Raw genomic sequence first — 22,072 nt, forward strand, 5'->3', positions numbered from 1 at the left:
TTACCATGATGTAACATCTGAATGGCGTAGAATGCTATTTACTGCAGACACTGGCTCTGTACCTCCCTAATTTTAATGTACTCTAATAAAGACTGCAAACCTGTGAAGCTGGATTATCCTCCTCTTTGCACTTTAGGCTCTGTAACAATGCACCCGCGGATTTTACCATGGAAAACCTGCGGATTTATCTGGATTTTCTAGATAAATACGCAGGTTTTAGCAAGTACATACACTCCCCATGTTATCCTATGGGATTTGAGGAGTGCTGTATCAATGGCGCGGTATGTGCAGCTGCGGAATATGCTGCGCAGTTCCCGCAGCCCCACATAACTGCATGTCAATTATTCATGCGGAAATATTTGCGGAATTTCCGCTACTCCACTATGGAGATACAGGGCGTGAATTCCGCACTTATCCGGCAGGTTTACCGCAACAAAAATGCTCGGAACCTGCAGATTCCAGAGTGAAGCTGCGGGAAACCTGCGGAAATATCCGTGGGTACATTGTCCTGTGGGCACATGTCTTTACCAGGATGTTTAAGGCTAACTCAGTGCTCCAAACTGCAGGGTAACCAGATCATTCTGTTGAGCTGGATTCTCTTGCCTAAAAAAAGTCTTGTAAATTTTGTTAGAAAAATTAGAAATTGCTAATATCTTTTAACCCTAACAAAAAAAAAAAAAGTTTCAAAAATTGCGCTGATGTAAAGTAGACATGTGGGAAATGTTATTTATTAACTATTTTCTGTAACAACTAGTTTAAAAAAGTCATAAAATGCAAAATTTGAAAACTGCGAAATGTTCAAAAAATTTCTGATATTTTCACAAATACACAACAAAAATATAGTCCTAAGTTTACTACTAACATCAAGTACAATAGGTCAACAAAAAACTCTGAATCACTATTATACAGTGTGTCCACCGCCATTAACTTGAGAACGGCGGCAGCTATAGGCATAGAAGTAGTGTCTAGGTATAGTAAAGTAGCCATGCGCTATGCAATTAAACCACCTCTAGCGCCACCTGGTGGAAAACGGAGTTAGCACTTTTATTTAGAAAATGGAACGAGATAGAGAAAAAAAATGAATTACAAAGCTGTAGGGCATCATCAATTTAATAAGAATCGACACCTTGCATACAGAAATGCTATGATTAGAACGTGTAAAACTCACAAGGCTGTGGATGTGAAGCGATACCTCATGGAGACCTTCCTACAAGTCATTGGGTTTTGTGGCTGCATGTAGTGGCCTCCACGCTCACCTGACCTGACCCCATTGGACTTCTTTCCGTGAGGTCACATCAAACAGCAGGTGTATGCGAGCGACCCCTCCACCAACATTACAGGACCTACGACGCCGTATCACAGATGCTTGTGCAAACGTGTCACCTACCATATTGCACAACGTGCAGCAAGATACAGTATGCTGTCCAGATGTGCATTGCAGCTGACGGTGGCCACTTTGAGCATCAAAGTTAAATGAGCGCCATATGCGTGACCAGCATTCAATGTTTTGGAGGGTCATGGGTTTCATACCATAGCATTTCTGTATGCAAGATGTCGATTCGTGTTGAATTGATGATGCCCTACAACTTCGTAATTCACTTTTTTCCTCTATCTCGTTCCGTTTGAGATAAAAATAACTCAGTTGTTTTCCACCAGGTGGCGCTATAGATGGTTTCATTGCATAGCGCATGGCTACTTTACTATACCTAGACACCACTTCTATGCCTATAGCTGCCGCCGTTCTCAAGTTAATGGCGGTGGACAGGATATGGGTGGACACACTGTATATGTTAAAGGGACTCTGGTCAGACTGATGAAAACCAGGCTTGGAGATGAAGGGGTTGAAATAAGAGCTTATACTCACCTCCCGCACCTTTCAAGCTGTGTCGGCGCTGCGTTCCCAGGGCTTAGACCGGTGTCCCACTTGCGATTGCCTTGCGCGAGTTTCGCAGTGCATCACTCGGCACGGACTCACACTCTGCTCACAGGAGAAGGTCAGTTGCATGCATCTCTATGCAGCCGACCCGCTCCTGTGAGGAGAGTGAGTCCGTGACGGGTGATGCACCGTGAGATACACGCGAGGCAATCGCAAGTGGGACACCTGCCTTATGTGAAGTTGTGACATCATGCAAGCCCAGTAACCATTGGTTCTCTCTCTCTCTTTCCCCACCTTCGAACGTATATGTAATTATTAGGAAATGAGCAGCCCGCCATGGCTCTCACTTCCTGATTACTCAACCACATGAAGGTGGGAGAAATGAGAAAAGCAGACTGATTGGGTGTGAGGCTCGTGTGACATCACAGCCTCATGTAAGCCCTGGGAAGGTGAGAATCAACATGGCAAGTACAGGCTCTTTTATTCAATAAGGCCAAACATGAGGAATGAGAAGGGGTTGTCCTAGTAGAGGACAACTCCTTGAATGAATCGTTCTCCTATTACCAGATATCACAGGACAATGTCAGGCTCCATGACGCAATATGTCAAAGTGGTTTCAGAAATTTCAAAGATGAACTAAATTAAATTATTAATAGGCAAGAGGATTTGATAACTGATTTTGTTTACCTGTCCGTACTTACAGTCTGTAATTTATGATATGTAAGCGAACAATCTATATTTCTCTGCGGCCTAGTCTAACATGAACAACTCCCCTTTAAAAAAGTGTCAATAAAAATAACAAGGACCATAATTGTGAGAAAAAAGCCCCAGGAAATTTAAACCCTCCAATGCTCCAGGACTCAACTCTCCTCTTCTAGCAGTAAGTAACTAGGTCAGTCATTGCTCCAGAGAAACTATACTACATCCTGGCTCTAAAAGAAAGGAAATATTACTCTCCAGAAGACATCCTGCCTACTTATTAACCTGGAGACGGTAAATCTAGCCTAGCTGCTAAGGGATCATCCACACAAAACGCAAATTTAACTGTTAAACAACTGATGATCAGCCATGTACAAGTGGATCTGTGATCATTTTTATACAGGCCAACCAAAATTCTATGCACAAAAAACAACTTGGGGTATGTGAGCACGCTGCATTCTGTCAAGCACAGAAAAAATAAAAAAAAAAAAACGCACCCTCTGGCAGACTGGACATTTGTAAACACTGCAGTTTGACAAAAAAAAAAAAAAAAATGCATGCATTTTGGATGCATTTTTGACAGTACGTTCCCACTCGGCTCTGCTATATCCCCATAGAGCATGGCTGGCTGCGAGACAGCCATGCAATCACAATGAACTCTGATGAACTTCACCCGACTTCATTGTGATCGTGCGGCTCTGTCTGTATGTGGCGTCTTGATTTGCGATCACCGGTGAAGGACTCACCGATGACCGCAAATTCCCTGAGTGACTCAAATGAGCCGCGCGAACAGCTGTGCAGTCACTCAGGTTACCCGCGGCCAGCTGGAGTCCTCCATCCGAGACCACAAATCACCTGAGGGCACCGCTGATCACTTCAGTCACTCGGGCGACTTGCTGTCACAGTTGGAGGATCCAGCGGTGGCTGCGGGTAATCTGAGTAACGTCACCGCTGACAATGCGACTCACGTCATTGCTGCGTGGAGCTGACAGAGAGCGGTTGAGGTCTGTGGCCGCTTCTTGTCAGCTTCATGTAGCAGAGCTGAAAGCGTCGTGGGACCTCGTGTGGATTACGCCGGACCTGGAGGGGTATTTGGGGATTAATAAAGTGGTGAAAGAGGGTGTCTGTTTTTTTGTCTTTTGTTCCAAATAAAGGATTTTTTGGGTGTATGTGTTTATTTTCTTTAACTTGCAGATTAATCATATGGGGGGGGGGGGGGGAAGGGGGGGGGGGGAGTGGTGTCTCAGACGCCTGCCATGATTAACCTAGGACTTAGTGGCAGCTATGGGCTCCTGCCATTAACTCCTTATTACCCCGATTGCCACTGCACGAAGGCAATTCGGGATGAGTTGGGTAGAGTCCCAGGACTGCTGCATCTAATGGATGCGGCATTCTGGGCGGCTGCTGTCTGATATTTTTAGGTTGGGGGGGGGGAGGGGACTCCCCATAATGTGGGGCAACCCATCCTGAGAATACAAACCCTCAGCCGTGTGGATTTATCTTGGCTGGTATCAAAATGGGTGGGGGGGACCACACGCCTTTTTTAAATTATTCTACTGCAAGATTTAGACCCGCCCACCGGTGGCTGTGATTGGTTGCAGTGAGACAGCTGTCACTCAGCGTGGTGCCTCGTCAGACTGCAACCAATCATAGGCGCCGGTGGGCGGGGAAAGCAGGCAATACGAAATGGAATAATAAGAGGCCGGCATTTTCAAAGCAGGAGAAGTCGCAGCTTTGTCACAGCTGTGCAGCGCCGTGCCGGTGATCGGCGAGTATGAGAGGGGGAGACCGACAAAGACCGAGATATGTTCTAACCAGAAAGGAATTTACACAACCGAGCATGCACAATTAAAAAAAACGGATCAGTCGGTGGAATGCATTTTTTTGCCACATTACGACGGATCCCCGGTGCCCATAGGCTCTCATTTTACAACATGCCGCTGGATCTGGTGTGGTGTTTTGCTGGTGACAAGCGCACACCGGATGAAACGCAAGGGCATCAGGCACAATCCGGCGCCAATACAATTCAATGACAAAAACGCATCCGGCGCCGGATCTATTTTATCCGGCATACGCCGGATTGTGCCTGACAGCAAAAACCGGATGTGTGAAAGCACCCTTAGGCTATGTGCCCACGGGACTGTGTACCAGCGGATTTTGCTGCGGAAAACCTGCAGATTTATCTGTTTTTGCTAGATAAATCTGCAGGTTTTAGCAAGTACAGACACTCCCCATGTTATCCTTTGGGACATGGGGAGTGTCTGTGTCCATGGTGCGTAACGTGCGGCTGCAGAACATGCTGCGGATATCCTGCAGCCGCACGTAATTGCATGTCAATTATTTATGCGGAAATACCTGAGGAAATCCCGGCCCTCCACTATGGCGATAGGACCGGGACTTCCGCATGTAAGATCCATGAATGTTATTTCGCTGTAGCTGTGGTTTCAGGGGGAGCAGCTGCGGGAAACCTGCGGATGTACCTGCAGATATATCCGTAGGTACAGAGCCCCGTGGGCACATAGCATTAGAGTGTCAGGTTTTGCTTGTATGGTTTTGCTTGTATTTTTAAAAAAGTGTGCTCAAGTGTGTGTGTGTATTTTTTTACCATCTACATTTCATTAATTTATCTAATGGGGGGGGGAAAAAAAATAAATTTGGGATTTCTTAAAGGTTCTAATAACCAGTGAAATATATACAGCATATAAAAGGTCTTTTCTGTACAGTACACTGTGCAAACTACATTTTTACTGTTTTGCAGTTGAGGAAAAAAAAAATTGTCATAAGTGAAAAGGGCTTAAAGACACTAAAAATGTATTTGTCAAATGCAGAAACTTGGATAGACCAGAGATGTGCAATGAGGGTTGGCCACTACACGGACAAATCATTCTCAATCACTGTTCTACCAAGTAAAATAATATCTTTACTCAGTGAGGTGTGGGGATTGGCTCTCCTGGGGCTCACGTAACATTATGTCACACAACCCCGTGGATAGCAAATGCCAATATCGCTGGAACAGTGTCCACATTGTAGGAGAAGGCAGATATTACGTTACTTGGTGGAACATAGTGGTTGAGAAGGGCTTCTCTGAGTAATATCCCCTTTAATGTTAGAATCCTATTTATAGATTGGTGCCAATATCTCATACATATTGATAAATTATAAAAGTACAGTCTCAACTGCAGTGTATTTTATACGGTTTAACCATTTCTGCGTCAGAATACACTCAGTTGTTGCAAAACATAATACACCTCCACTGCTGCAGACCATTTTAATAAAAAATTTGGATTAATTGGCAAATGTTGACCAGACGCAGAGAGCATTTATATAGGCTATAGGTCCCTGAAGGGCCTTGTAATATTCTTTATAGTAGAGGTTACATAATTTCTTATATAATCCATTAATAGCTTCAGAATAGGTTTATTGAGCCTGGTCGACGTTGACACAGCAAATGCCATAAATAAAGTTAAAAGTTGCAGCTTATATTGTGGCATTGTGGAACCAGGAGACGAGGCACTACAAGTCATGATTTAGTAATGAACACTTGGCAGCTTTATGGAGTGCAGCACTGGAGACTGTAAATAGTTACCGTTTGCCAATCTTTGCCTTTTATACAAACACATACTGTAAAACTGGAGCAAAGCGTCATATTTGGAGAAAACAAAAGGGTGAATTGACAAACCTTGGCCTCGTGTGCTAGTTAAATAGACAACATTTACAATAGTGCAGGATAAGCAGGACTTTAATCATGTAAAAAATAGGAAAGTGCATAAAGAAATGCTGTAAAGTGCAGTGCTGTAAAGTGCACTCGTATAAAACTGTGCAAGCCTCTCATATCACAGTGGCCCAGAAAAGTGCTAACAGCCATTCCCACCAATCATTCTACACCCCTGTCCTTAGGACACAGTGCTGCCACCTGTGTCACTACAAGTCCCAGCATACGGCAGCCTACAATATCTGAGACTTGTAGTTCCACAGGTTGCAGTGTGCCACTTATTGTACTTTAGGCCTTGACTCCACTGGAAAAGCAGAGTAATAGCATATATGGCGGCCAACACAGTTCCTGGTCTCATTCAGCTTTTCCTCGTCTTTCGTGACAAATGTATCTGAACATACAGATATCAATCTAGGCTGGATTGTCTTTCAAGAGACCCGGAATCTGGGTGCTGCCCCTGTATGAGCAGTGATGGTGGCCATATTGGTAATCAGTCCCACATGCCCGCAGTCATACACGGGGTTAATATTCATTATCCGTCTGCATTACTGTAATGAGGATTCTTGATAGGAGGGAAAGAAAAACTTGATATATTTCACATCATCCCATTTATAAGCCAAGGAGAAATGTTGAGAAGTGCAATCACCCAGTCCATTCATCATCATCATCTTCCATCAATGCCACCATTATGGGTAGCTAATATGTGCAATTTCATCAGCGCATCTGAAAGTGGTGGGCATTAACCCTGTCCTACAGTCATATCCTATGTAAACCTACAGAAACCGTCGTCCTGACCTCTATAACGTGCCGTCAGGAGGGAGGGTGCCCGGCTTACACTATATAACCAGGCTGTGTAGTCGCTTGCACAACTGTAGTAAAAGGTTACACACATTGTCAGGAAGCGCAGATCTCTGCCCAGGGTGAGACGTACAAGGCACCACCCAGCCCCAATGTGTGGAAGGTGCCCGTCCACTGACCCACTGCGTGCCATTGTGCCGCTTAGAGTGACCCATTAACCCTTTCAGAATTAAGTGTGTGTGCGTGCTCAGGTGTCCTGGCTGGGGGCTACCACTGATGGGGGCCCCGGGACTCCTCCTGCCCCGGGCTACAGGGCTGGACCTCAGGTAGCCAGTTGTGACAGCTCACAGTGTAGTTGGCCCCATTGTTGTTGTCCCAGATCTCTTGCCCATCACTGGTAGTGAAGCATATGGCAAAGTGTATCAGAGAGGTAGAAGGGGGGTAACAAAGGTTAAAGTGGAAGCGCTGGGTGCCAGGGGCAGTGCTCTGCTGGGCATCAGATGCAGGGCAGTCCAGGAAAGACAGCCACTCATTGAAGGTGTATCGGATCCTGACCTGGGCACCGTCTCCTGGATCGGCCACCAGGATGTGCCCCTTCACGCCCCAGGCTGAGGCAGACACCTGCTCCAGGCACACCCTGTGCTCCGCCAGCCTGGCCAGCAGCTCCGCAGGGGCGGGGCTCTCACACACTACCATGTCCTCCTCCGGCTGGAGCTGGGGCACGGTGGGGGGGTAGCTCTGAAGCCGGGCCAGCACAGACTGGGGCACCAGCGGCTCGTCCGAGGGGAGAAAGTGCTTCACGCTGGCCAGACACAGCCCCAGAGAGTCCGCGAACTGCACCTTCTTCTTCAGCTTACAGCAGCACATCAGGGAGTCGTCCTCGTCCTCCACCTCCGGGATGGGGGTCCAGGGCAGGGAGCGGGCCCTCCTGCGGGGAGACTCCTCCGTGGCCAGGGGCTCCGGGTACCTGGCGTCCATGGGGCTGCGCGTCCTGCACTCCTCCCCGTGCCGGTGCCCCTCCGCCAGGTGCAGGGCGCTCAGTTTCCTCAGGAGCTCCCCCTGCACAGGTATGGAGGCTGCGGACTCCCCGGACGCCTGGAGCTGCACCGTGAGGGCACCATCCTCCTCCTCCCAGGCACGGTCCGTCATAGTCCCCGGCCAGTCCTGTGGCGTCCCCGGCAGGTGCTCGGCTTCCCCGTTGTTTCCTGGGTAAGGACTCGGCTCATAGGAAGCAATGTCCTCAGCGGGCAGCTCACCAGGCGGGCGCAGGCTCTGCAGCTCCATGATGGACATGTGTATTATGGAGCCCGGAGGAGAGAGCAGCCCGCCATGGCCCTTCCGTCAGCTCTAACGGTGCTAAATGCTGAGAAGTCCCCATCCCGCTCCGCCCCTGGTTATAGTGTCCGTGCGCGGCGGCATGTACTGAGGAGGGCATGGCTGAGGGCGCGAAACTTCCTCTCAGCAACAGGCAGGAAGCGCCCTCCCCTCCCCGCCCTCACTGACGGCAGGCGCCTCCCCGGTCACAGCGGCGCTATACACTCACATCAGTCACAGGGAGCACGGCACTGTACACGACACTCCCCGGTCACCTAGAGCACGGCACTGTACACTCACACCAGTCACAGGGAGCACGGCGCTGTACACGACACTCCCCGGTCACCTAGAGCACGGCACTGTACACTCACACCAGTCACAGGGAGCACGGCGCTGTACACTCACACCAGTCACAGGGAGCACGGCGCTGTACACGACACTCCCCGGTCACCTAGAGCACGGCACTGTACACTCACACCAGTCACAGGGAGCACGGCGCTGTACACTCACACCAGTCACAGGGAGCACGGCGCTGTACACGACACTCCCCGGTCACCTAGAGCACGGCACTGTACACTCACACCAGTCACAGGGAGCACGGCGCTGTACACTCACACCAGTCACAGGGAGCACGGCGCTGTACACGACACTCCCCGGTCACCTAGAGCACGGCACTGTACACTCACACCAGTCACAGGGAGCACGGCGCTGTACACTCCCCCGGTCACCTAGAGCACGGCGCTGTACACTCACACCAGTCACAGGGAGCACGGCGCTGTACACGACACTCCCCGGTCACCTAGAGCACGGCGCTGTACATGTACACTCCCCGGTCACAGAGAGCCCGGCGCTGTACACTCCCCCGGTCACAGGAAGCACGGCGCTGTACACTACACCCCCCGGTCACCTAGAGCACGGCACTGTACACTCCCCCGGTCACACCGAGCCCGGCGCTGTACACTATACTCCCCGAGTCATAGGGGGCACGGGGCTGTATAATCTCCATGTCATAGCACGGTGCTGTACAATCCCCCTTTTGCAGGGACCAACAGCACAGCGCAGTACACTCCCCGTTAACAGCACAGCGCAGTACACTCCCCGTTAACAGCACAGCGCTGTACACTCCCCGTTAACAGCAAAGCGCAGTACACTCCCCGTTAACAGCAAAGCGCAGTACACTCCCCGTTAACAGCAAAGCGCAGTACACTCCCCGGTAACAGCACGGCGCTGTACACTCCCCGTTAACAGCAAAGCGCTGTACACTCCCCGGTAACAGCAAAGCGCTGTACACTCCCCGGTAACAGCAAAGCGCAGTACACTCCCCGTTAACAGCACAGCGCAGTACACTCCCCGTTAACAGCACAGCGCTGTACACTCCCCGTTAACAGCAAAGCGCAGTACACTCCCCGTTAACAGCAAAGCGCAGTACACTCCCCGTTAACAGCAAAGCGCAGTACACTCCCCGTTAACAGCAAAGCGCAGTACACTCCCCGTTAACAGCAAAGCGCTGTACACTCCCCGGTAACAGCAAAGCGCAGTACACTCCCCGTTAACAGCACAGCGCTGTACACTCCCCGTTAACAGCAAAGCGCAGTACACTCCCCGTTAACAGCACAGCGCAGTACACTCCCCGTTAACAGCAAAGCGCAGTACACTCCCCGTTAACAGCACAGCGCAGTACACTCCCCGTTAACAGCAAAGCGCAGTACACTCCCCGTTAACAGCACAGCGCTGTACACTCCCCGTTAACAGCAAAGCGCAGTACACTCCCCGGTAATAGCAAAGCGCAGTACACTCCCCGGTAACAGCAAAGCGCAGTACACTCCCCGGTAACAGCACGGCGCAGTACACTCCCCGGTAACAGCACAGCGCTGTACACTCCCCGTTAACAGCAAAGCGCAGTACACTCCCCGTTAACAGCACAGCGCAGTACACTCCCCGTTAACAGCAAAGCGCAGTACACTCCCCGTTAACAGCACAGCGCTGTACACTCCCCGTTAACAGCAAAGCGCAGTACACTCCCCGGTAATAGCAAAGCGCAGTACACTCCCCGGTAACAGCAAAGCGCAGTACACTCCCCGTTAACAGCACAGCGCTGTACACTCCCCGTTAACAGCAAAGCGCAGTACACTCCCCGGTAACAGCAAAGCGCAGTACACTCCCCGTTAACAGCAAAGCGCAGTACACTCCCCGTTAACAGCAAAGCGCAGTACACTCCCCGGTAACAGCAAAGCGCAGTACACTCCCCGGTAACAGCAAAGCGCAGTACACTCCCCGGTAACAGCAAAGCGCAGTACACTCCCCGGTAACAGCACGGCGCAGTACACTCCCCGGTAACAGCACGGCGCTGTACACTCCCCGTTAACAGCAAAGCGCAGTACACTCCCCGTTAACAGCAAAGCGCAGTACACTCCCCGGTAACAGCAAAGCGCAGTACACTCCCCGTTAACAGCACAGCGCAGTACACTCCCCGGTAACAGCAAAGCGCAGTACACTCCCCGTTAACAGCAAAGCGCAGTACACTCCCCGGTAACAGCAAAGCGCAGTACACTCCCCGTTAACAGCACAGCGCTGTACACTCCCCGGTAACAGCAAAGCGCAGTACACTCCCCGGTAACAGCAAAGCGCAGTACACTCCCCGGTAACAGCAAAGCGCAGTACACTCCCCGGTAACAGCACGGCGCAGTACACTCCCCGGTAACAGCACGGCGCTGTACACTCCCCGTTAACAGCAAAGCGCAGTACACTCCCCGTTAACAGCAAAGCGCAGTACACTCCCCGGTAACAGCAAAGCGCAGTACACTCCCCGTTAACAGCACAGCGCAGTACACTCCCCGGTAACAGCAAAGCGCAGTACACTCCCCGTTAACAGCAAAGCGCAGTACACTCCCCGTTAACAGCAAAGCGCAGTACACTCCCCGTTAACAGCACGGCGCTGTACACTCCCCGTTAACAGCTTAGCGCTGTACACTCCCCGTTAACAGCACGGCGCTGTACACTCCCCGTTAATAGCACGGCGCTGTACACTCCCCGGTAACAGCACGGCACTGTACACTCCCCGGTAACAGCACGGCACTGTACACTCCCCGGTAACAGGATGGCGCAGTACACTTCTTGGTCACAACACGGAGCTGTACACTCCCACGATAACAGCACGGCGCTGTACACTACACTCCTCGGTCAAAGCATGGCGTTGTACACTACACTCCCCCCAGTTATAGGGGGCATGGTGCTGTATACTCTCCATGTCACAGCATGGTACACTCCCCCTGTCACACGAAGCAACAGCACGGTGCTGTAAATGTGACGCCCTGGACTACTCAGGTTGTCACAGGGTACTGCACGCACTTTCTTTCCAGTGCAGGATTCAACCCCCCATGGTTCTGGGTTCCCATCCTGCAGCACTGCCTCCACCAGCATCTACAAATCCTAGTCACACCCCATACCACACCCTGTCAGGCACACCAGTGGGCTGCTAAGGCTGCCCAACTAGGGGTCAGGCAGGGAGGTCGGAAGTGACAAGTCAGTTGGCTCCAGGGGAGCGAAGTGTGAGGAAGCTGGGAGTTGGAGCTCCCAGGGGAGAAGCAGACTAGGTCGCAGACGGTGGTTCGGATCTAGAGGAGTCGGACCCCTGGTCGCAGGGGTTGAGGCTAGGTGCCTGGGACCTGTCTTGGAGGACGGTCAGCAGCCTGAGCCTAAGGCTGGACTCACACGAGCGTATGGCATCCGATGCGAGAGCATCGGATGCGATATGCTAATGTCCCCCGGCTCAGGCTCTGCTGCGTGCGTGAGCCGAGTGTCATGCGACTGTAACCCGATCTTGCGATCGGGTCACAGCTGTGAAGCTGAGTGCGGGCGCAGCGGAGGAGAGGGAGGGGTTAATTCTCCCATCTCCTCCACTGTCAGCCTGTGCGTATATCGCACTGCACTGGGATAACATCCGAGTGCAGTCCGATGTATCTCTCGCATCCATTCACTTGAATTGGTGCGAGGGATACGGCTCTCGCAGACAATCGTAGCATGCTGCCGCTTTTCTCGCATCCAGAATCTGGATGCGAGAAAAGCTGACCAACAGCTCAACCTCATTGCCTGACATTGGTCAGAGTGCAATGCGAGAATTTCTCGCATTGCACTCGTCCGATTTTCACGCTCGTGTGAGCGTACCCTAATCACTGGTCTGGGACCAAATGGAATTAACCTGCAGAGGACAGGGTCTCTATGGACTGTTTCCACGAAGCTCAGAGATTAGGGGTACTAGCGCAATGAAGGGGATAAGGCTTTCTAAGCAAGCGGCCCACTGAAATCCCAAACATGAGCTCCTGGGAGCAAGCTCTTCTACTTAGCCACAGTGGGGACCGATAGGCTCCAAGCTTACGGGCCACTTGGACAGTCAAAATTACTGTGCCCTTAGGCAGGTCACAGACCACTAGGCAGTGCTGCAGGGGACGAGACCCGGATGAGCTTCCCCTAGAGGGCAGCGGCACCCAGAGACTTGGTTTACGCGTTCTCAGCGTCTGCTTTCTTGCTGAGTGAGTATCTGATTAACCCCTTCAGCGAGCCTGCGCCCCCCCACCCTGCACCCCATCACTCCATCCAGAGTCCGGGGCCTTCCTCTACCCGTGGAGGGTGACGACATCTAGCTGCCCCACTTCATCACCCCGGGTACTCCCAACGGCAGCGGCGGTACTCCCCATTACCGTACACCACGGGTGGCGTCACAAACTATCTAATTCCCATATAAATAGCCCCTTCTTCATTTTTGGGTGTGACCTTTTAGCCCCCGGTTCCGGAGACCCTCGAGCCACGAGCAGTGACATCCGGATCTGAGCAAATCGACCGCTGCTGGGCGCGGTACATATACTCCCTGATAACAGGTTCTATAAGGAGGTAAGTGCAAATCTGGCTATCGGTAATGCAGCTGATGTGATTTATTTGGACTTTGCAAAGCCATTTGATACTGTACCACATAACAGTTTTAGGCTCCTTTCAGATTGTGTTTTGCCTTGCGTTCACAGGTCCCGTCGGAGCATCAGTCCGAACCGCCCCTCCCCCACTCTGCAAAGCATGTTTCGGACGCATGCGCCGGCAGGGCCATTGACTGTAATGGAGCACACTACACCGTGTGCAGAATTATTTGGCAAGTTGTATTTTTTTTTTATTATTGATCAACAACTATGTTCTGAATCAACCCAAAGGACTCCTAAATATCAAAGCTTAATATTTTTGGAAGTTGGAGTGATTTTTTTTTTTAGATTTGGCTTTCTTAGGAGGATATCTGTTTGTGCCGGTAACTACTACTGTGCAGAATTATTAGGAAACTTAATAAAAAAACAAATATATTCCCATCACACTTGTTTATTTTCACTAGGTAAACCAATATAACTGCACAAATTTTAGAAACAAACATTTCTGACATGCAAAAACAAACCCCCCAAAAAGTAGTGACCAATATAGCCGAAACTCGCTTTGCAGAGTGGGGGAGGGGCAGTTCGGACGGATGCTCCAACGGGACCTGTGAACGTAAGGCTAAACGCAATCTGAAAGGAGCCTGATACTGAAGCCCCAGAAGCAAGGACTAGGGGAAACTGCATGCCGCTGCCCCCGACTGCTGAGCCCCTGCTACGGCCTCCCACGTTCCCCTCTCCGCTGTGCAATGCCCCCCCCGCTGCCTCCCTTCCTTGTTCCTGGGACCTCCCCTAGGCCTTATAAGCAGTGTCCAGAGTCCATCCTTCCTCTTACCATACTCTGTCCTCAGGGTGAACAGCAAGATACACAAGGTACTCCCCTGCCACTAGCTTTAACCCCCTGCCGATCCCCGCAAGACCACCCACTGCCCATCCTGCCAACCACCCCCAGCACAAATCAAAACAAGGCAGCCCTTGCCTTCGCGCGTGGGGTCAGTCGAGCCCCTTAGGGGTCATGAGGCCGGAAGATCAACTTCCACCTCCCGCAGCAAGAGCCGAGGGAGCCACGAATGCCATTCCAGGTGCTCACAGCAGAATCGCCACTCTCGTTCCTTCAAGCGCAGCAAGAAGTCATCCCGCAGGATGACTTACACAGGGACATGCTCTACTGCGACGTATCACCGATAGGAACACACAACCCCAGAGGCTGTACAAAAAATTTGGGCAAACGAATATGTAGACATCTGGTCCTTAGTATCAGTGGACCAGAACACTATTGACAAAGAAAGGCTTGGAAATGACCGCCCGTTCGCAAGAAAACGTACCATAGCCAAGACCATAAATAATTGGTTGCAGGCTTTCTGTGTTCTGGGGTGCGTGATGGGTCAAAAGCACCCGAACGCTGCTCAGAACTCTTCACGTACTGCAACACCATTTACAACTCCTATAAAACCCATGGGGGTTCTGCGTGGTGGAAGTACGACAAAGAATTCGGTAGACGCTTGGCACTCGAACCCCAATTGGGTTGGGGCATGAAGGCCACCGATTCGTGGGTCAGACTTATGATGGCGCAAAAGACCCAACAACCCTTTCCTGGGTCACCTTTCTTTTCCTCCCACCACGCTGTACTGGGAGCTGCAAACGTCACTGCAGGTTTCAGGGACTCTGCAAATACAAACACAAGTGCTCATTGTGCGGGGGCAACACTCCTCCTCCAAATGCGACAATCAGCCAGGCACCACACCAAAACTGCACCACCAGGTCCCAAAGACCCCAGTGAACGTGCACGAGATGGAGCCATGGCTAAAACGTTACCTCAATAAGGCTGCGGCCTACACCATCAGGGACAGTTTCAACCACGGTTTCTTTATCCCCTTTGTTTTCTCCTCAGAACCAACTTTCGCCCCCAACCTCAAATCTGCCCGGGACCTCCCACAGGCCCTGGAGAGCAAATTACAGAAGGAAGTGGCGCTAGGCCGCGTAGAAGGCCCATTTGTAGATATACCATTTTCAATCCTTCAGGTCCCACCCCTAGTGGTAGTGCCAAAGAAAGAAACAGGCGAATTTCGCCTCATACACCACTTGTCCTTCCCGGCGGGGAGGTCAGTGAATGACGGCACCCCCGCAGAGGACTCAGCGGTTTCCTACGTGTCTTTTGACAAAGCGGTCTCCCTTGTCCGGAAAGCGGGGCAGGGAGCACTCATGGCGAAATCAGACATAGCGTCCGCCTTTCGCCTGCTACCAGTGCACCCCGATTGCCATCACTTACTATGGTGCTAGCTTAACGAGAAATTCTTTTGACATGTGCCTTCCTATGGGTTGCTCCATATCCTGCTCACACTTCGAGCTCTTCAGCTCTTTCCTCGAATGGGTGGTTAAGGATGTAGCAAAAATTAAATCTGTCACCCATTATCTGGATGATTTCCTGCTCATTGGTCCTGCCATCTCTGGAGCATGCTCAACTGCGTTAGAGTTGTTCCAGGTCATAGTGGACAAGTTTGGGGTTCTGCTGTCAGCCGATAAAACAGTTGGTCCTGTGACCTGCCTGTCATTTTTGGGATCAAAATCGACTCAACATGACGTTTTGGTTACCTCTGGAAAGGTAAAAAACCCCCACATCACTCATTGACGGGTTCTACGCTGTTTGCAAGGTAACCCTGGTGCAAATGCGATCTCTCTTAGGCTTGCTCGCCTTCGCATGCAGAGTCATGCCCATGGGAAGGGTCCTTTCCTGGAGGCTATATTTGGCCACTAGGGGCATAGCTGCCCCCATCACAGGATTCGCATCACCAGGGCTCTACATGAGGACCTGGGTGCATGGAGGTCTTTTCTAGCTACTTACAATGGACGCACGTGTTTCCAGGAACAGGAAGTTTCCAGCTCAGATATCTCTATTTTCGGATGCTGCCGGGTCCACCGGTTTTGGAGTTTTCCTAGGTTCCAATTGGTGCGCTAGTCGCTGGCACCTAACAGGCTGGACAAAAAACATCACTCTACTTGAGCTGTTCCCCATAATAGTAGCTACAGCTCTTTGGGCCGAACAGCTGGCGAACAAACATCTGCTTCTAGACTGACAGCATGTGTCGTCCACGCCATTAACCACCTTGCATCTTTCTCACCGCAGGTGATCAGCTTGCTGTGATACTTAGTTCTCAAGTGCCTCGAACATAATATCTGGTTCAGGGCCAGCCACGTGCCGGGGATCGATAACAGTATTGCTGATGCCTTATTATGTTTTGATTTTCAGAAGTTTCGAGCATTGCACCCAGAATCGGACAGGAATGGCCAGAAGTGTCCACAGTTCCTCTGGACGGTCCCCGAGAACAGCTGATGCCTCTGGTCCAGGCATCCCTAGCTCCATCAACTTGGCGTTTGTACGGTAAGGCTATGTGCGCACGTTGCATTTTTTCATGCATTTCTGCAGCGTTTTGAGCTGCAGCGTTTCAATGCAAAATTGCATGCGTTTTGATTTCCAGGCAAAGTCTATGGAAAATAGGGCTTTCTTGTGCGCACAATGCTTTTACAAACACAGCGTTTTAGTTGCTTAAAATTTTGGCAAAAACTCTGTGCTTGAAGAAGCAACATGTCAATTGTTTTTGCCATTTTGGCAGCGTTTTAATAACATTGAAGTCAATGTGAAATGTCTACACGCATATTTTTCTAGAAAGAATGCTTTTCACTTGCTTTTTACTAGCGATCTGCATGTGTTTTTGACATAATACACGCAGGTCTTTCGGTCTCTCTGTCGGTCAGTCTCTCTCTATGTCTCTATCTCTCTCTCTATGTCTCTATCTCTCTCTCTATGTCTCTATCTCTCTCTCTGTCCATGTCGGTCTCTCCCCCCACCTCCTCTCTCATACTCACCGATCCACGATCACCGTTGCGACGCTGCACAGCGTTCACACTGTGGCGGCTTCTCTTTTAAAAAGCCGGCCACTCATTAATCCATATAGAATTCACTGCTTCCTCCGCCCACCGGCGCCTATGATTGGTTGCTGTCAGACACTCCCCCAAGCTGAGTGACAGCTGTCTCACTGCAACCAATCACAGCCTCCGGTGGGCGTTTCTATATCGAGCAGTAAAAACAAATATATAAATGTAAAAAAACGACGTGCGGTCCCCCCCAATTTGGATATCAGTCAGGGTAAAACCACATGGCTGAAGGCTGGTATTCTCAGGATGGGGAGCTCCACGTTATGGGGAGCCCCCCAGCTTAACAATATCAGCCAGCAACCGCCTGGAATTGCCGCATCCATTAGATGTGACAGTCCCGGGACTCTACCCGGCTCATCCCGAATTGCCCTGGGGCAGTGGCAATCGAGGTAATAAGGAGTTAATGGCAGCAGCCCATAGCTGCCACTAAGTCCTAGGTTAATCATGGCAGGTGTCTCCCCGAGATACCTTCCATGATTAACCTGTAAGTTAACCTGTAAATAAACACACACATCCAAAAAATCCTTTATTTGTAATCAAAGATAAAAAAACAGCAATACTTAAGGGTGCTTTACACGCTGCGACATCGCTAGCGATGTCGTGCGTGATAGCGCCTGCCCCCGTCGCTCGTGCGACATTTGGTGATCGCTGCTGTAGCGAACATTATCGCTACGGCAGCGTCACACGCACATACCTTTACAGCGACGTCGCTGTGACCGACGAACAATCCCTCCTTCAAGGGGGAGGTGCGTTCGGCATCATAGCGACGTCACTAAGCCGCCGCCCAATAGCAGAGGAGGGGCGGAGATGAGCGGCTGGAATATCCCGTGCACTTCCTTCCTTCCTCATTGCCGGTAGACGCAGGTATGGAGATGTTTGTCGTTCCTGCGGTGTCACACATAGCGATGTGTGATGCCGCAGGAACGACGAACAACATCGTACCTGCAGCAGCAACGATATTATGGCAAGGAGCGACGTATCAACGATCAACGATTTTTTACGCTTTTGCGATCGTTGATCGTTGCTCCTTGGTGTCACATGCTGCAATGTCGCTACCAGAGCCGGATGTGCGTCACTAACGACGTGACCCCGAGGATATATCGTTAGTGATGTCGCAGTGTGTAAATCACCCTTTAGTCTCGTGTTCCCGACAAATTCTTCTTAGAGCATGTGGATGGATCCCTGCTCACGGCAGCGCAGTTTTCGGCACTGCTCAAAATGTCAATTTCCATCCTGGGCCTACAGCCAGGTGATTGTCATGCACTCCTTCCACATTGGCACGGCAACCGAGGCAGCAAGGTTCGGCTTCATGAATGAAGAGATACAGCAGATAGGGCGATGGCGATCAGACTGTTTCTTCCGCTACATCAGGCCAGACCTAATTTGACCCCCTGATCCCTGCCAACCACCAAGTTTCCCCTCCTGCCAACCGCAGTCGTACTTCTTTTCCCTATCCCTTAGAAACCTAGTCATACCTATCCCTGCAGTCCTATAGTTCCCCGCCACCAAGTGTGCACTGTTTAGCACGTTTATATTACACACACAAAAAAAAACAAAATCATTTTCAGTTATCTAAGTACCTTCAAAACTAAGAAAACATTAATATTATGATGGTCGCTGACACTATGATGGAAAACAACTGCATACAGTAGCTAACAGTTTTTCTTTTAGATCCGTCGAGACCTAGCATCTGGATCTTAGGTGACTCCTACATATTCTGGGCAGCATGGCGGGCCGAGTCGAGACCGGGTGGAAGCGTGCTAGGATTTCGTCAACTTAAGTTTCACTGGAGAAGAGTTCGGGGCCTAGCCTGGGCCCAGGTCCTGCCCGAGGCAGTGAGCATATCCAGAATAGCCATGGGTCCAGCAGTGCTGGTCATCCACGCTGGTGGAAACGACCTGGTAAATGTGAGGATCCAGAAACTGCTGTCGGTCTTGCAAGTGGACCTGGATAGGTTCATTGGTTTCTTTAACAACGTAGTTATAGTATGGTTCAGTATAGTGCTGAGATTGAGTTGGACAGGGGCAAGGAATATAGTAGCCGTGGAACGGTAAAGACGACACGTTAACATGCGGATCGCAAAATTAGTAGCGTCAAGAAGAGGTATCGTGGTGGGGCACGAGCTGTTGGAGTCAGACATCAGCCGATTGGTTTTAGAGGATGGTTTTAGCCTCAATGATATAGGCCTAGATATATTCCTGTTGGACATTCAGAACGGGGTCGAACAGGCCCCAAGAGCCCTGTGTGGGGGTCGCAACTCAGGCTTAGGCCTTCACCACTCCATGGCCGGTGGAAGAGGGATTTGGTGAGAGCCAACCTGCACTTGACGGCCGTAGGCATCGGGTCTCCTCCCTCAGGTTTAAGGCGGATTTGTGCCTGTGGATAGAGCTGTGGCCAAAATAACAAGCAAACCCCCTTTTGATATCAATATTGAATGGTGTTACGTGGATACCTTCAATAAAGTACAACAGAAAAGATAATCCATGTGTGGTCTCATTCATTGCGCGGTGGGGAGGGGGAACCGGTGGGTGGGTCTTGACAGTCTGCAGGGCACTGTGGCTGATGCCGCTGCCTCTGACTGCTGAGCCCCTGCTACGGCCTCCCACGTTCACCTCTCCCTCTCTCTGCTCCGCTGCCTCCCTCCCCCAGGCCTTATAAGCAGCGTCCGGAGTCCATCCTTCCTCTTACCACACTCTGCCCTCAGGGTGAGCATCGCTCGCCCTCCCTCCCAAGATTGCAGCTCCGCTGTTGGCTGCAATCTTGACTCTTTTGAGGAGGTAGTGGAGAGAAGAACTCTGAAAAATTGTATGGCGATTATGAATAATAATGCACATCCTTTATATGAGCTATTCATGAGACAGAAGAGCACCTTCAGTAACCGGCTAATTCTTCTGATGTGTAAGAAGGAAAAAGATAGGAAATCATTTGTGCCAACTGTTATGGGAATGTACAACAATACCAATAACATGTTAAATCATCAAGGTGAATGTTTACTTCTTTATTTCTTCTACTTTTCAATTTACCCACTGTGTATGACCTAATCTAATGTATAATGTTCTTCTGTCAACTCTACTGTCTTGTCAATTAAATAATTCATGTTATTTAAGTTGTGCTGCTGTGATACCATAATTTCCCACGGGATCAATAAAGTGTATCGTATCGTAACTGGGTAAAGAATTGGCTAAAAGGAAACAAAGAGTAGTCTTAAATGGTACATTCTCTAAATGGGCTATAGTCAGCAGTGGAGTACCGCAGGGATCTGATTTTTTTTTAATCTCTTTATTAATGACCTTGTGAATGGGATTGATAGTAAAGCGTCAGTCTTTGCTGATGACACCAAACTATGTAGGATATTAAAAATGACCTTGATAGTACAATGTTACAAAACGATCTGAATAAGATGTCAGAATGGGCAGACACTTGGCAAATGAGATTTAATCTTGATGTGAGAGAGGGATCCGCCCAGCGAGGACAGGAAACCATTCTGAAATAAAAGGGCGGTACCTCTCCCCTTCAGTAGGTTTCCTGTCCTTGATGGCAGACCTTGTTCCTGAAATTCTGCTATATGAAGCAAGGAAAATTTTGGCCAAAAGAGGCTTGTACTTACCCAGCCCCGTCCGGTGTCCGGAACAACTTTGTGAGTCCTGTGGCACCGTTTTTCGGAGTTGAGAGCGCCATCCAACAACCCTTATGTGACGGGGATGTACAACAGAGCAAAGGATGGACGAGGCCGAGGGACGATCCAACAGGTTTATTCACAAGAACACTGGAACAGCACACGATAAGTCCACGTAAAACAGATTCGGGGGCCCTTCCCGACAATCCTCGGACCGGATAACAAAGCAATCGTCCTTACAGTAGTCCAAAGAGTTCCAGACAATCCCACGGGCCGCCACACAGGCCTAGCTCCGTCCGTGTCCACAGCCACCCAGGCTGGGAGCTCCTTCTTCTTCCAAGTTTCAGCTCACTCTGAAGTTACAAAAAGGGAAATGCATTGTCTGTGCTCCTTGACCAGCCCACCATGTTCAGGGGGTAGGGGTCACACATCCTATCATCAATGGTTTGGTCCATCACAGGGCTCCCATATGTCTGCCAGCCACAGTAGATGAAGGGATCCCCTGCTGTGCAGAACAATGACTATTCCTTCACTGGCCAATGCAATTACAGACTAGATACACAACTCTGGATAGAAGACGACAGGCTATTTACATAATCACATTAGATGCCAAGACTGCAATTGTATGAGAGAGACACATTGAGACCAGTAGCTCCCCCAAGGAAATACATGAATTACAACTAATACAACCAGGGAAAAGTTACATGACATTATATACAAAATAAATGACAGGGAAATATACATATCATGACATAGTATCACAGCATATCATGACATAGTATCACAGCATATACAGTGAGAGGGTAAATTACATCTTCACACCTTAGTGGACCTGGTGTCTGTGCGGGGGTGTGGAGCATGGACCATCCCATGGGTCTTGGCCGTCGCTCCGTCCTCCCCCTTGTGCTCCCCTGCTTGCTGTAGGCCTTCTGGGTGCTGGGCGCGCTCTGAGACGCTCGACGAGCATGCGGAGTAAAAGGAAAATTCTCGCGTGAAGTCACAAGAGCGCGCCAGATGGCGGCACCCATGCATGAGCGGCGGTGTAACAGGGAGGAAATAGCCTGGACGCCCACTATTCTGACACCGCTGGGAATGTGGATGAAGGGGGAGGAGCCCTATTTGAGTTAGATTGGCTGACAGACAGGTGCTTATGTCGTAAGCTACTGTGACGCCCCAGGGCTGTGGGGTACTCGGTCCAGGGCATGTGGTATGCAGGTGGG

At 50.3% G+C, this 22,072-nt stretch overlaps 1 protein-coding gene and 1 long non-coding RNA gene across 3 annotated transcripts in view; one reads left to right on the forward strand and one right to left on the reverse strand.

The window, feature by feature from the left end:
- The window catches only part of LOC142244266 (uncharacterized), a 64,594-nt gene extending 45,455 nt beyond the window's left edge, over nt 1–19,139 (forward strand). The window contains exons 1-3 of one of the 2 annotated variants that reach the window (XR_012724491.1): nt 13,215–13,286; nt 16,551–16,682; nt 18,908–19,139. This is a non-coding gene — a long non-coding RNA (uncharacterized LOC142244266). Of the gene's footprint in view, nt 1–13,214; nt 13,287–16,550; nt 16,683–18,907 lie in introns of those variants that run through there. The other variant, XR_012724492.1, reaches the window with a different exon arrangement.
- PPP1R3G (protein phosphatase 1 regulatory subunit 3G) lies at nt 5,350–8,547 on the reverse strand. The gene has a single exon (XM_075316470.1). The coding sequence runs from the start codon at nt 8,376–8,378 to the stop codon at nt 7,353–7,355; it is 1,026 nt and encodes a 341-aa protein (XP_075172585.1). The 5' UTR covers nt 8,379–8,547; the 3' UTR covers nt 5,350–7,352.
- Nucleotides 19,140–22,072: the final 2,933 nt, after the last annotated feature.

The sequence above is a fragment of the Anomaloglossus baeobatrachus genome, chromosome 6 (assembly GCF_048569485.1).
Source record: "Anomaloglossus baeobatrachus isolate aAnoBae1 chromosome 6, aAnoBae1.hap1, whole genome shotgun sequence".
Taxonomy (NCBI): Eukaryota; Metazoa; Chordata; class Amphibia; order Anura; family Aromobatidae; genus Anomaloglossus; species Anomaloglossus baeobatrachus.

Excerpts from the sequence above, each read along its gene's own strand:
- PPP1R3G (XM_075316470.1), bottom strand. The coding sequence starts at position 8,378 with ATGTCCATCATGGAGCTGCAGAGCCTGCGCCCGCCTGGTGAGCTGCCC.